At 38.3% G+C, this 14,958-nt stretch overlaps 1 protein-coding gene across 1 annotated transcript in view; it reads right to left on the minus strand.

Moving 5' to 3' along the window:
* Nucleotides 1-14,958, minus strand: part of BDP1 (BDP1 general transcription factor IIIB subunit) — a 58,290-nt gene that overhangs the window by 24,070 nt on the left and 19,262 nt on the right. Inside the window, exons 15-27 of the mRNA XM_082497106.1 lie at nucleotides 14,740-14,816; nucleotides 13,991-14,150; nucleotides 12,851-12,933; nucleotides 11,049-11,271; nucleotides 10,376-10,557; nucleotides 9,456-9,672; nucleotides 8,789-8,976; nucleotides 8,026-8,236; nucleotides 6,424-6,539; nucleotides 5,516-5,735; nucleotides 4,789-4,976; nucleotides 4,322-4,384; nucleotides 856-1,072 (exon numbers count right to left, since the gene is read on the minus strand). Of these exons, the coding sequence (XP_082353232.1) occupies nucleotides 856-1,072; nucleotides 4,322-4,384; nucleotides 4,789-4,976; nucleotides 5,516-5,735; nucleotides 6,424-6,539; nucleotides 8,026-8,236; nucleotides 8,789-8,976; nucleotides 9,456-9,672; nucleotides 10,376-10,557; nucleotides 11,049-11,271; nucleotides 12,851-12,933; nucleotides 13,991-14,150; nucleotides 14,740-14,816 (2,145 nt within the window). The remainder of the gene's footprint in view (nucleotides 1-855; nucleotides 1,073-4,321; nucleotides 4,385-4,788; nucleotides 4,977-5,515; nucleotides 5,736-6,423; nucleotides 6,540-8,025; nucleotides 8,237-8,788; nucleotides 8,977-9,455; nucleotides 9,673-10,375; nucleotides 10,558-11,048; nucleotides 11,272-12,850; nucleotides 12,934-13,990; nucleotides 14,151-14,739; nucleotides 14,817-14,958) is intronic.

The following is a 14,958-nucleotide window of genomic DNA, read 5'->3' on the forward strand; positions in this document are numbered from 1 at the left end:
ATTTTGGGCTCTATAGCAGAAGTGTCATGGTATAATGCTGCTGCTAGTTAACAGACCAAGGCCATGTTGAACTTAAGAGCAGCAACTCTACAGAAGCTGGAAAGATGAATCATTTTCTAAACCCACCTATTAATTTAAAGCACAATCTGAGGGAAGGAAAAATTATTTGTTCTGCCCTAGGAACAAACTAGGAAGAAAAACACTACAATAGTTTACAGAACAGCATTTAAATATTATTCAACACACACAGAGAACTGTAACCCAGAACCTGAAAAACATCCGTAAGCACAGTTCTGTCAACTATGGATTGTTGGCTAAAATAATATGTTAACTGAAAGTTTTTAGTGATCCATCTAAAAAATAAGGAACACCAGATAAACTTGATTCAGGTATTGCAGCTTTAGACAGAGAAGGAACTAGTCTGGGCTAGGTTAGGCCTGTTGAGCAAATTTAACCAGAAGGTGGTCTGAACTTGTTCACTTACATTTCAACTTACAAGTACACTTATAGGGATTTTAGGTAGTATCTGATGTTAGACAGCTGCCTTAATTTCCATTGTTCAACAAGTAACAGATATTAAATTAATTGGTAACAGTGTTAGCATGTATTTATGGTAATACAGGCTTCTGACCATATAAACTGTAAAACTTAAGACAACCATGTGTATTAAATATTTCCAGTTTTTAGAATCTAAGTCCATTTATTCAGCATGATTTCCAACAGTGAATTAAAAAAAAGGCAAACATATTGACTTTTCACAGCCATATACTGGATTTCTGTGCCATCTATGATTCTAAGAACTTAAACACAAGAATTGAGGTACAAATTGGCTCAAAAACCATGATCAGCACTTACCAGCGATACAACTGTTTTTTCTAACGTTAAACACACTTCTGCATTTCTATTCTCAGCGTTGTCCTCTTCTCTGTTTTCACCTTCTTTGGGATAATCTATTTTTCTAGTAGCTCTCATTAGGTTTATCCTCGGGTTCCACAGGGGTTCCCTCGCTTGATGCAAAGATTTTGTATCACTCTGTTTACTTTCTTCTCCAGAACTTAATTTATCATTGGACCTACAAAAATATTTTTCAAGTTTTACTTCTCGGGAACTACTAAATATACTCTACAAGTTTGGTTTACTATGAAATATTTAGTACTTCCAGCTCGAAAAGAACTTAAGTTTTCTGCATTTTTAGTTAGTGAAGTTTTAAAAAAATAAGGGAAGAACAAAACAACATGAAAAGGAGATAATCAGCTTTTCTGCATTAGTGGACCTTTCTGATTCCTTTTGGAAAAGTCTTTTGGAAAAACATTAAGTCATCAGGTAAAGCAGAAAGTTTCAGCTATGCCACCACAGGTCTCAGAAGTTAAGCAACCATAGGAACATTATACTCATTAATTCCAGCGCTCAAGGTACTACTACTTTTAAACAGGAAGAAATTCTTGTATCTATTCAAACACATTCAGATCAGTAAGACAGAAAACTTGCGCTTTTAAACTCATGTCTCGGGAAAGGGCACAAAGGAGAATCCAAGGAACTACAGGCCAGTCAGCCTCACTTCAGTCCCTGGGAAAGTGATGGAACAACTAATCCTGGAAACCACTTTCAGATACATGAAAAACACAAAGGTGACTTGGGAGTAGTCAGCATGGATTCACCATGGGGAAGTCATGCTTAACCAACTTGATAACCCTTTGCAATGAAATGACTGGCTTGATAGATGGAGAGCAGTAGACAGTGTGTACCTTGACTTCAGTAAGGCTTCTAACACTATCTCCCCTAACATCCTCATAGAGGAGCTGATGAAATATGAGCTAGATGAGCAGACAAGGAGGTGCACTGAAAACTGACTGAATGGCCAGACTTTGAGGTTGGTGATGAGTGGCACGAAGTCCAGTTGGAGGGCAATAACTAGGACCATAATCTATGGGTCAATACTGTGTCCAGTCCTGTTTGGCATCTTCATTAATGACCTCGATGATGGGGCAGGGTGTACCCTCACCAAGTTTACACATGACGCAGAACTGTGAAGAGTGGCTGATCCACCAGAGGGTCATGCTGCCATCTAGAGGCATCTGGACAGGCCAGAGAAGTGGGATGACAGGTAACTCAGGAAGTTCAACAAAGGGAAGTGCAAAGTCCTGCACCTGGGAAGGAACAACCCCAGCACCAGTACCTGCTCAGATGGAAAGCAGCTTTGCTGAAAAAGACCTGGGTGGACACCATGTTGAACATGAGCCAGCAATGTGCCCTTGCAGCAAAGAAAGCTAACAGTACCCTGGGCTACATTAGGAGAAGCACTGCCAGCGTATTGAGGGAGATGGCCCTTCTCCTCCCACCCCTGTTCAGTGCTGTTGAGGCCACACCTGGAGTACCATACTGGAGCACCCAAAATTCGTCACAAAAGGCACACAGACATAGTGGAGAGAGTCCAGCAAAGGGCTATCAAAGGTGAAAGGGTTGAAGGCTCTCTCCCATGAGGAAAGGCTGAAAAAGTGGTGACGGTTCAGCCTGGAGAAGAGAAGGCTTGTCGGGAGTGGGTGGAGAAATCTCATCAATGTATAGAAATACCTGAAGGGAAGGTGTAAAGATAGACAGAGCCAGGCTCTTTCCAGTGGTGCCCAGTGACAGGACAAGAGGCAACGGGCATGAACTGAAACACAGTAGGTTCCCTCTGAAAATCAGGAAACACTTCTTCATTGTGAGGGTGACAGAGCACTGGCACACATTGCCCAGAGCGATTGTGGAGTCTCCATCCTTGCCAGTATTCAAAAGCTGTCTGGACAGAGTCACAGAATGGTAGGGGCTGGAAGGGACCTCTGGAGATCACCTAGTCCAACTCCCCTGACAGCGCAGCACCACCTACAGCAGGCTGCACAGGACAGCGTCCAGGTGGGTTTTGAATGCCTCCAGTGTGGGAGACTCCACAACGTCTCTGGGCAGCCAGTGCCAGTGCTCTGCCACCCTCAAAGTAAGGAAGTTCCTCCTCATGTTTAGATGGAACTTCCTATGTTCAAGTTTGTGCCCATTACCTCTTGTCCTACCACTGGGCATCACTGAAAAGAGACTGGTCCCATCCCCCTGGCACCCTCCCTTTAAGTATTTATAAGCACTGATCCCCCCTCAGTCTTCTTTCCTCCAGACTAAAAAGACCCAAGTCCCTCAGCCTTTCCTCATAAAGAAGACGCTCCAATCCCTTAATCATCTTTGTAGCCCTTTGCTGGACTCTCTCCAGCAGTTCCATGTCCTTCTTGAACCGGGCCTCCAGACGTGGCCTCACCAGGGCAGAGTAGAGGGAGAGGATAACCTCCTTCAATCTGCTGGCCACACTTTTCTTGATGGATGCCATTTGCCTTCTTGGCCACAAGGGCACATTGCTGGCTCGTGGTCATTCTGTGTGTCCACCAGGACCCCCAGGTCCCTTTCCGCAGAGCTGCTCTCCAGGAGGTCAGCCCCTAACCTGTACTGATGCATGGGGTTATTCCTCCCCAGATGCAGCACCCTACATTTGCCCTTGTTGAACTTCAAAAGGCTTCTCTCTGCCCAACTCTCCAGACTGTCCAGGTCACGCTGAATGGTGGCACAGCCTTCCAGTTTGTCAGCCACCCCTCCCAGTTTTGTGTCATCAGCAAACTTGCTGATGGTACACTCTATCCCTTCATCCAGGTCATTGATGAATATATTGAACAGAACTGGACCCAGAACTGACCCCTGGGGAACACCACTTGTTACAGACCTCCAACTAGACTCTGCACCACTAACGACAACCTTCTGAGCTCTATTTGCCAAGCGGTTTTCAATCCACCCCACTGTCCATTCATCTAACCCACACTTCCTGAGCTTGCCTATGAGGATGATGTGGCAGACAGTGTCAAAAGCCTTGCCAAAGTCAAGGTAGACAACATCCACTGCCCTCCCCTCATCCACCCATCCAGTCATGCCATTGTCCTGGGCAACTAGCTCTAGGTGGCCCTCCTTGAGCAGGGGAGTTGGTCCATATGACCTCCAGAAGTCCCTTCCAACCTCAACCATTCTGTGATTCTGTGAAATTCTGCTGTCACAGAAACCAAGACGACTGTAAGGTAAGGCCCTTGCCTTGTCAGCACAAAAATTGTGGGATATGATTTCAACGCGAGTTATGGAAAAGATTTTAAGCAGAGGCTCAGAGACAGACAGGAACCAGAAACTAATTTTAGAAAACAGCAAAAGCAAATTGATTTTAGGCTGCTCTGTATCAGTTAAGACTGAGTAAAAGGTAGTTTATAACATAATCCAGAACTGTTACGTGTAAACGGCATTATCTGCCTCATATGGTACATACATAAAAAGCATTCCCTCCACCAGAGAACCAGCACACTGCACATCACTGCATGAACTTCTCCCGCTGGAAGGAAAAAATAAAGAGACTCAGAGTACATCTAAGACAGCAAGCTCCTTTTATGACATTCTACCTACCACTTCTCAATTATAAGTGAGTGCAAATGGCACTGCTCAGTCTTTTCTTTCAACGGTCCACATTCATACTGCACTGCATCCCAAGAATGTAATACTGAGAAAAAGTACTTCTAATGTACTTCTAAGAAGGAAAACATCCTTGAGAAAAGTTCTGTTAAAAACTCTTATATTACTTAAGGATGCCACCTAGTGACCTTCACAGCATATAGCATATAACAACTAGTACACCTCATAGCCTACACTTCAAAAAGCAAGTGCTGTTTGTGTCACAACTGTGACACAAACCACAAAGTTTTTAAAGAGCTTTTTTACTTTGTCAACAGGGAACTTTACCTTTCTATGGTAACCTGAATGCTTCCTATAGCATCTGTACATAGACATTCTTCTTGTTCTCCCTTGCTGTGGCAGTTAGGTGATTTTTTAGAGGAACAGAGTGTTTCTGACTCCATACTTTTTGGATTTATGTCTAGATTGTCATTCTTGGCCAAAGTCCCCACAAACAACAATACTTCCATGTCATCCTTAGATTTGAGGAAAAAAAACCAACAAGATTAGCACAAAATACATCACCTGTAAAATAAAGTATTGCAAGTTATGATCAAGGCATTAATCTGAGGCAAAACTTTGCTCATAAACTTTCAAGTAGTTTATGGTACCCATCACTATTCTTTGTTCCTTTAGAGAAGGTATTTATCTAATAAAAAGAGATACTATAACCAACATAGTCTTTCATAAGCAAACACCAAGGAGTTCAGAAGAAAACCAGACACTAAAATATGGCATGCAGGTAACCATTCATGTATCATGAACATGACTGAAATTTCAAAGTTTAAGTGAAGTCTTTAGATTTGTTAACAGACATCTAGATATTATACATGTGTCATTAACAGAATTTTAGAAGACCTCGTATTAAGGTGAAAATATTACACAAGAATGTAATTCTTACGAGTCCGAAATTCATTTATGCATTTAAAACAGCTTATTTAAATGTCTTAAAAACTGCTGGTGCAGAACCAAACATCGGAAAGTATAGTCAGAAATATCTGAACAGAATTCTCACTTTTGAGGAAAGAGGTTCCTCAGATTCTTCTGTCACAGGCAGATTCTCTCTTTTATGTGCTTCCTCCTCAACTGGAGCAGCAAGCTTTTGTGCCACTGGAGATTCTTTTTCGCTATATGCTCTTTCTAGGTTTAGTCTAGTTCTTGGAGATTCATTAGTTATGAATTGTCCTGGTTTCAGAGCACCCAGTTTGCCTTTTTGGGAAGTGGATTTTTCAGCACTAGTGAATTTAAAGCAAACAAACAAAGATGTCACTTCACTTTGGTTGAGAGAGGAAAAAAGCAATTCTGCATTCATTAAGTTTTGAATCAACACTTAAACAAGAGGGTTAGAGACTGATACAGTGTTTTGTTTAAAATAAAGAAAATTATCTTTTCAAATATGTACTTCTCATTTTGGCCATTTATGTTTAACATGTGAAAAGGAATTACAAGATGTCTTTGTCAAGGTATTTTTAACATCAAGAAAAAAGTTGTGTTGCTAACCATACCAACATCAAAGTATCTACAGTCTCATGCATGCCGAAGATCTTATTTTAACAAAAAGAGGAGTAAATTAGACGAGCACACTGGGATCAATGAAAGACACATATCTGACATTTGCAAAATTTATATCTGTTATACGTATGATCGATGTATATGCAAACACAAATGAAATAAAAGAAAAGCTTGGTCAAAAAGAGCTATGAGCTCATACAGATCAAGTATGTACCAGAAACAATGACAAATAGTTTGGCTCAACTAAAAATGTGCTCTGAAAACATGCAAAGAAGCTGCTTGAAGGCATTGAAAATTAACACTGGGGAAAGACAGGTAACAAGGAACAAAAGAATTGACACTTGCAAAGGTGTCTCATTATACACCAGACGAAAACTTTTCAAACACAAATTTGCTAAACTCTAACCTCACCTGCTTTGTTCACACAATATGTTTTCAGAAGTACAGGGCACCTGAAGTGCCTCTTGCTGTTCCTGTTCCTCTTTGCTCAATACACCTGCTTGACACAATACAGCTTCATTTTCACCCTTTAATTTGCAATAAAAATAGCAAGAAGAAAAAGAGAATCAAGCAAGTTTTTAAAACACAAGTGTATTTTATTAAAAAAAAAAAACCAAACCAACACATATCTCTCTGCTATTCTCCCAATCTGAATCAAGAAAAGAATCATGTTATATTTATTGAGAGTAATCTGCCTGAGCACATAATTCAATTTATAGGCAAGCAGAAACAGAAGTCTCCTTAGTCCTGGGATAGCTAGAGTTAGACTCTTAAATAGTATATGCACTCAAAAGTTATAAGTAACACTTTTCTATTTAGCATTCACATCTTTCTATTACACGGAGCACTACAGAAATAAAATACTTTGGCAAATGGAAAAACCTTTCAAAACCGGACTCTGCAGAGCACAGCACAGACACACTCAAGCTGCTATAACACAACCTCAGATTCAGAAGGGCTTACAAGTTTTACTTCTGTATTTGCCACACTGGTTATGCTAAGAAGCCACTCAAACAGATCCCTCAGCACTCCAGCTCTGTGACAGCTATATTAGTACAGAGGAGCATCAGACATGCTCTGGTTCTACAGATTTGCACAGCACAGAGCAGATGCATGTGTATGGTTGACAGGACACAGGTCCAGAATAGCCAAAGCTGAACCACAAGCAACTATCTCAACTAGGGGTGAGCTGACACCGTGGCACAGAGGGAGACTACAGATGCAGTGCACTCATGCTCCTCTCTGGGAATGCAGCACACAAGTACTCCAAGCTAGCTCTACACAGGTTCAAGAACAAAACCAGCTATAACCACTCCAAAAAATGTGTCACTCTTACAAAGCTTACCTATGTTTGAGATCTGACACAAGTTTACGCAAACATGCCTACATCCATGAGCAACCCACAAAATGGTTACACAGAGTTCATCATACTATAATGGCTTTCACGGATTTCAATACCTTTTATGGTACCTAGTAAAGTGTCTGTGGGGATACACTGTGCAGGTGAATGACTCAGTTTACCTACGTAGGAGTGTCAGGCACTGTAGTGCTAAAGCCAGTCAAAGCTTACCAAATTAAAAAGACCTTATTTTTTTTACAGAAAAATAGCTATCCTCTTGATACTCTATACCAGATTCCTCAACACAGACTTGCTTCATCCAAACAGGAAAGAAATTGAGAAAAAAGTGCTAATTTTTATATATTGGAATATAAAACAAATTTTTATTCTATTGTTTACCTTAATGTCCATAATCCTTTTTTCTATTATGCAATCCAATCAAAATTGGATCCTCATTTTCCAGAAGACATTAATAGTACAGTTGTAGACTTCACTGATTTCATACCTGCAATACCTCAACATACCAGGGTTTGGGAATTATTTTTTTTTCGTCTAGTATGGTGTCTCAGCTCCAGGGAATGCAACTTAAATGTTTTAATTTTACTTCATATAATAGAACTTCCAACTTGGAACCCTACTTTTGAAGGCAAAGCGCTTAGTCTTATTAGACTTACAATGACAGTATTGGCAGACTCATCTTTTCGCAATACCAACTGCTCTGCTTCAGGCTTTTTCTCCCTCTCATTTTCTGATATTTGTAATTCCTTCTTTCCAACAGCTCTTCCCAAGTTCGGCTTGTATCTCTGGAATCTATTCCGCACTAACTGGACAGTTTGAAGAGATGTTTGTTTACTTTCTTCTTCAGTAGTATTTTTGCTATCAGTGCTAGGTCAGACAGAAAAAAAACATAAATCCAAAATTTAATGCAAAAGTATGTCATGAATTGAACATAGGTTCATTATATTTACATATAAAAAACAGCCAAGTTTTTAAAAGAAAAAATGTAAACATAGAAGTCCTGCTGAGCTTAAGTTAAAACACAAAACTTTGTTTCAGCAAAAATTTCAAAGCACTGGTCTCCTAACTGCTTCCACAACAGAATTAAGTAACCCACTGGAGGCATTAATTTACTGTCTGCTTATTACTACAAAGCCAAAGCAATTTTCACATGGTTTCTCCGATAAGCAAACTAGTATTCCTCTGCTTACGTGAAATGAATCTAGTGTTTCAGAGGATGAAACAGTTTTAAAATAATGCTCACTAATTTAATGCTTGGCATAGAAGTAATTGCAATTTTAGTACCACTATGAGAACTGAGATTTTGTTCAATATTTTTATTACATTTTCTTTGCCAGTTAGCAATCCATTGGCATGATGATTTCCTTTTAAAATACTTTCACTGTTACAGTCAAGAAACAAAAGTAGCTAAGCCCTTACCCTGCATTAGTAGCTGAGGTGTCACCTTGGTTCATTTCAGGTAGACAAAACTTGAGTTCACCATCCTCTGATGTTGAAAATGTCTCTAGGGACTTACAACTTGGCCTCTCAGAAACCTCCTGAGAGCCAAACAACTTCTCCTTTCCTAAGGATTGCAATGGTTGCAGGACTTCGTATTTTCCAGCATTCTGAAAACATGTAAACACAAGAACCAGAAAAAAATCACGATACTAAACCTAAAGGAGACATGATGTCCACAAATTTTGGTACTAATCACTCTGTGAAGTGTTTCCTGCAAAAAACCTCTCTGTAACTGGTTACTAATAATTTCTTAGTCTTTACAGAACAAAGACAGATTGTTTTTTCTTTTAAACAAAATAGCTTGAAATCTAGATTACTTCTTTCCATCTTCTATTAATACTTCTCTTTTTTCACTGTCAACTCTACAAGGCCACCTCAAGTCAGAAAGACACAGAATATATGTAATCTTTTTCTCCTCACATACAAGCAGGTGGAAAGTACTGAAGTTTTCATGTAGCAAACTTTAGCTTTTGAAAAAATTGTTTCAAAAAATATTAACTTTGTATTTTTTAAATAATCAGTATGTCATTTCACAAACCTGAAAGCTCAAATATAACTAAAAAAAAACAAACAAAACCACCCTTACATCCGTGTCAGGAAGGATGCTATATTCACTGTCACACTGTGTCAAACTTTCTTCCTTGTTGGTATCTTTCTGTGATACACCTTTATTATTTACATCCAGCACTTCCTTTCTACTAGTTGTCATTCTTAAATTTGGCTTTGGTCTCTGGAATCGACTCCTCAGTAGGCGAGCTGGTGATATGACAGTTTTCTCCTTGTCCTTCTGGGGACCAGACTCCCTACAAAAACAAACAAAGAACAATCGAAGACACAGTGGTTCTCCAAGTCATGCATGACATACTTGTATGTAGCTCTGTTCAACACAATAGCCAAAAATAAAAATCCTTAGCTTTCTTAGAGCAATAACAAAGTTACTGATATTGTAAAAAAAAAAAAAAATTCAAGAAAAGCACACCAAACATCACTAAAAACCCTGGTGTATCTAAAAAATATGCCATTTGAGAACAACTGCAACTTCCAGTCACGCTTTGAGAGGAATAGAAACATTTTACAAATGCTTTTTTTTTGTCCAATCATATTTAAAACTACTCAGTAGATTTACAGCACAGTTGTTTGTGGTTTTTTTTAGAGGACACTTTAATAGGAAACCAAACCCTATACTCAAGGATTTACATAAGCACATAAGGATGCACTCTTAGGACCAAGATGGAGAAGATAACCACAGGAACTGAACATCAGAAAAATTTATTTATTTGAAAATTAGGCTTACAGTCTAAAGATCAAATTAACATCCAACAGCATATAAATTTAGTGCTTTCGAGCTCTTAGGGTTCTGTTTAAGACTAGTATTGTCTTGATTAAACACCTCATTAGAGATATAAAAATTGGTTTTAATGCTGGATTTGGAAGTACAAGTGTAGATACCTAGAGGTATTCATGGTTTTGAACCATCCCTTCTCTCCATTTGAAAAATAACCTTACCCTGTATTGAAATCCGAAACCTGTTTCAAAACATCTGACAATTCCTTTTCACTTTCATAGCTTTCTGCTTCTGAGGACTTTTCTTGGGAACACTGCCTTCTTGAGTTCACCTCAGAATCTGTAGAAACATCCCCTTCTAACATCACATTGCATGGCTGAGTGTCTCCATGAACTAGCACATCCTAGAAGGAATAGAAGTTTCACTCTATTAAGGTGAAAGACTTGCTCAACCTCTTTTAGAAAAGCAGGGAAAACAGTTTATTTCAGCATCTCTTAGAAAAACACTCAAAAAGATCTCTTGCTTCTTGTGCATCCAACTGATATCAGTAGATACTTTAAAAGTAAAAGTTTGTTGTTTTTCTATGTACTTTCTATCTGAAGTGGTCTCTTTTCCAATAGCCCTTTTTTCTCTGCACTTCTCTTTTTCAGATCTGGTATCACAAACAAGTGATCACAACAAAGTGAGATATAATACATTTATCCATAGAAAACAAAACCCACGTGCAAGAATGAGGAAATTTTATGACAATTCAGTTTCTTCTGAAAGAATAAACAAAGCATGCAAAGGCTATGCTTACAAATTATGTGGTATGTGCATAGACCTTTGTTACTAAAGGGTTCTACTTGGGACCCAGCAAAACAGTGTCTCTAAGCAACTGCTCAATAAACTTACATTTTTGAGGCACGGATCATTGTTTTCATCACGTATCACACCTTTTTCTTCTCCACCTTCGGTTTTCTCCTCTTCAGGATCTTTTTCACCCGTCAGGTCTTTTTGCCTTGCAAGACTTCTTCCTAGATTTGGTTTTGGTCTCTGCACTCTGCCTCTCTTTAGAGGTATTGGTTTCAGTACAGTCTGCTTGCTGTTTTCTTGTAAAACAGCTGTTTCATTAGACCTGGAAAAATACGTAAGATCCATAAGTACATACCACATCTGAAAGTCAGATGACTTGAAGAAGTGATTTTTTTCTTCTCTGTTTAAACAATTATTAACATAGTTATCTAAAATGAAGCTACGTATTGCTAACTTCATGAAACAATAAAGTTATAAGTATATCTGCTAGAGGCTGAAAAAGCACCCAACAAATTTAAACTTATGTTTGCCCTGTTATTTTTCTTTTCCCATTGGAGACAGGATACCACACTAGACAGATCTTTTTCTGAGCCTTAATTGCTCTTCTTTTATTCCTATGTAGTCTAGAGGCAGATAGGCCTAATTTAATGAAGAGTTAAAAATCACAAACATTCAGAAAATAGATAAATAACTTCACAGTCTTACTAACATAAAAATATCATATGCACATTACAACTGCCTGATGCTTCAATGCCTTTTTACCCTGAGCACCAAGTTACCTAGCATGTTAATGAAAGAAGTGACTTCTGAAGTATTTTTCTGCCGGATTATGAAACCCAGTTTACCTCCTGTTCTCTTCAACTGTCCCCTTTTAAAAACAAAAGTTTGGGGTTTTTTTTTGTTGCTGTTGTTGCTTTGATTTGGGTTTTGGGGTGAGTTAGGGTGGCTTTTTTGGTTAGCTTTCGTGTCCTTCTCTCCCCCACTCCCCCAGCCGAGCCCACCCCCAATCTCTCCTGTTAAACATATTACTCCTTTTACACTACAGCAGACATTTCTCCACTGAAGAGAAATACAAGAAACACTTTTTAATTAACATGTACATTTAATTGCCCACATGTTGGATTTTTTTCTCCTAATACCAGACACCTAACACTTAACTGCGTTTAAGAACTGTGGGAAAGTAACACAAGATTTGTGAGGAGGATTGAAGGTATCGAAAAACACATGTATCACACTAATCATTGCTTAGTCTTGTGTGTTTGACAAGTAGAACATCTGCACCTAGGTAACACAGGGCTTTGATGGACTTCCATTCCAATGTGCCCTGCTAACACATTGGAAAACTATGCCTGCTGTCTCACCCTCACTAACAGCGACTCTCTCTAAAACACTGTCTAGCAAGGACCATGCTCTGCTTGCATGTCTCTGCCTGGCTGCTGCTTCAGAGATTCCCCTGGTTCATGAGGTATCAACATTAAATTCACTCTCGGCATTTCATCCACGGTTTTGTGGTTGTTCCTGCATCCTGACTGTGTTGGTTCGCACAGGCACAAATACTTACTCCTATTGTTTAAATATTTAACCACCGAAACTGATGGATTTCAGTATTAAAGCTAGTGGAAAAGGCTTGTTTTAGTTTTCAAGGGACTAACTTTTCAAGGGGTTTTGCATTTATTGTGACTGACATCTCATTTAAAAGCACTGCTTTAAAAATAAAAATGTTTAACCTCTTTGTTTCCTGCACTAAAAAACAATTCCTATTCGTCCCTCAATTTCTGTCTCATTGCAGAACTTTCTTCAGAAACTTCTGTAATTAGCACACTATGTAATACTGCCAGAAATGAGAGGAAAGGCAAATTGCTGGAGAGCAGCACGTGTCTTCTCTTTTTTCACATACTTACTGAGACACTGTCTCCAAGACTTTATCATCTTTCTCTACAGCTTCTTCACTGGTTGCATCGGATCTATTACTTTGATCAGTATTCTGGTTAGAAATAGAACATTAAGACATTAAGTCTCTTACATTTATAAAGCACAGCACTAGCTAACAGACTGGGTAACTGTCCATAACAGGATACAAAATGGATTGCTTATGACAGACATAGACAATAAAAAAGGGAAAGAAAAAGGATAGGAAAAGAAAAAGGATAGGAAAAGAAAAAGGATAGGAAAAGAAAAAGGATAGGAAAAGAAAAAGGATAGGAAAAGAAAAAGGATAGGAAAAGAAAAAGGATAGGAAAAGAAAAAGGATAGGAAAAGAAAAAGGATAGGAAAAGAAAAAGGATAGGAAAAGAAAAAGGATAGGAAAAGAAAAAGGATAGGAAAAGAAAAAGGATAGGAAAAGAAAAAGGATAGGAAAAGAAAAAGGATAGGAAAAGAAAAAGGATAGGAAAAGAAAAAGGATAGGAAAAGAAAAAGGATAGGAAAAGAAAAAGGATAGGAAAAGAAAAAGGATAGGAAAAGAAAAAGGATAGGAAAAGAAAAAGGATAGGAAAAGAAAAAGGATAGGAAAAGAAAAAGGATAGGAAAAGAAAAAGGATAGGAAAAGAAAAAGGATAGGAAAAGAAAAAGGATAGGAAAAGAAAAAGGATAGGAAAAGAAAAAGGATAGGAAAAGAAAAAGGATAGGAAAAGAAAAAGGATAGGAAAAGAAAAAGGATAGGAAAAGAAAAAGGATAGGAAAAGAAAAAGGATAGGAAAAGAAAAAGGATAGGAAAAGAAAAAGGATAGGAAAAGAAAAAGGATAGGAAAAGAAAAAGGATAGGAAAAGAAAAAGGATAGGAAAAGAAAAAGAAAAAGAAAAAGGATAGGAAAAGAAAAAGAAAAAGAAAAAGGATAGGAAAAGAAAAAGAAAAAGAAAAAGGATAGGAAAAGAAAAAGAAAAAGGATAGGAAAAGAAAAAGAAAAAGAAAAAGGATAGGAAAAGAAAAAGAAAAAGAAAAAGGATAGGAAAAGAAAAAGGGAAAAAAGATAACATTGCTGTTGCATCCAGCAACTTTTTAGCTAACACATTATCTCCATTTACCTTACTCTATTAAATACCTTGTCGGTTTCTCTCACAGGCTGTGGATGGGACATTTTATCATTTCCTGCATCTTTTTCAGGCTCTTCTTTCCTTCCAGACGCTCTTGTAATATTAGGCTTAAATCTCTGTCGACATCCTCTAACTATTGTCTTTGCAATTACATTTTTTTCACGTTCTCTGCACAAAGTATGCACAGTGACATTTACTGCATAATATTCAAGCCTATGTAATATTCAATGACTTGCACAGCTTTTGTTACTGGAACTGGGTTGTCTTTGGAAGGACTTGTACAAACTTACGCAAGTTTCTTCACATGAGAACCAAACTTTGTTTAGCCTTACAGAGTGTGGAAACACAATTTATCTAGTCGTTAAAAGGATACAAAGTTATCACACAGGGGAGGAACCTAACTAGACTGCATACCACACCTGCTTCTGCAAGTGTCAGAAGCAGAGCCATTAGCTGGCAATTGCAGGTAGGAAGAAGGCAAACCCATAGTTTTCATTTCCCTTCCTTCCCACCCCCAGATTCCAAGCATAGATGGTACTTCATAAAGTAATGCTTTCCTCAACTTCTCAGAAAAGAAGTATATGCCTTCTACCATAGTACCACTTGATATCATTCAAGAAAATGCCAAAGTCAAATTTAAGATTTACGTTAAAATTTCACAATTACTGTTGTCTTTTTATAACAGCACTATACAGGATAAATTAACAATTACAGTCACTTGATTCCAGAAGACTGGAAAAGTGATCTCAATACTTACTCAGACTTAGTATCCAAATCCATGTTCTCTACTTCCATGGGTTCATTTCTGTTTCTTCTACTGTCTTCCTCAGAACACTGGAATTGAAGCAATGAATATTACCCTTGGACAAGAGTACAGATACCTCAGAGACAGTTCTCAGAATACTACTTATTAAACTGCAGCTGGTCCACAGTATCAGCCTTGGTCAAAATGGGTACAGCATCAAGAGCATAGCAT

The sequence above is a fragment of the Vanellus vanellus genome, assembly GCF_965231255.1.
Source record: "Vanellus vanellus genome assembly, chromosome: Z".
In the NCBI taxonomy this organism is placed as follows: domain Eukaryota; kingdom Metazoa; phylum Chordata; class Aves; order Charadriiformes; family Charadriidae; genus Vanellus; species Vanellus vanellus.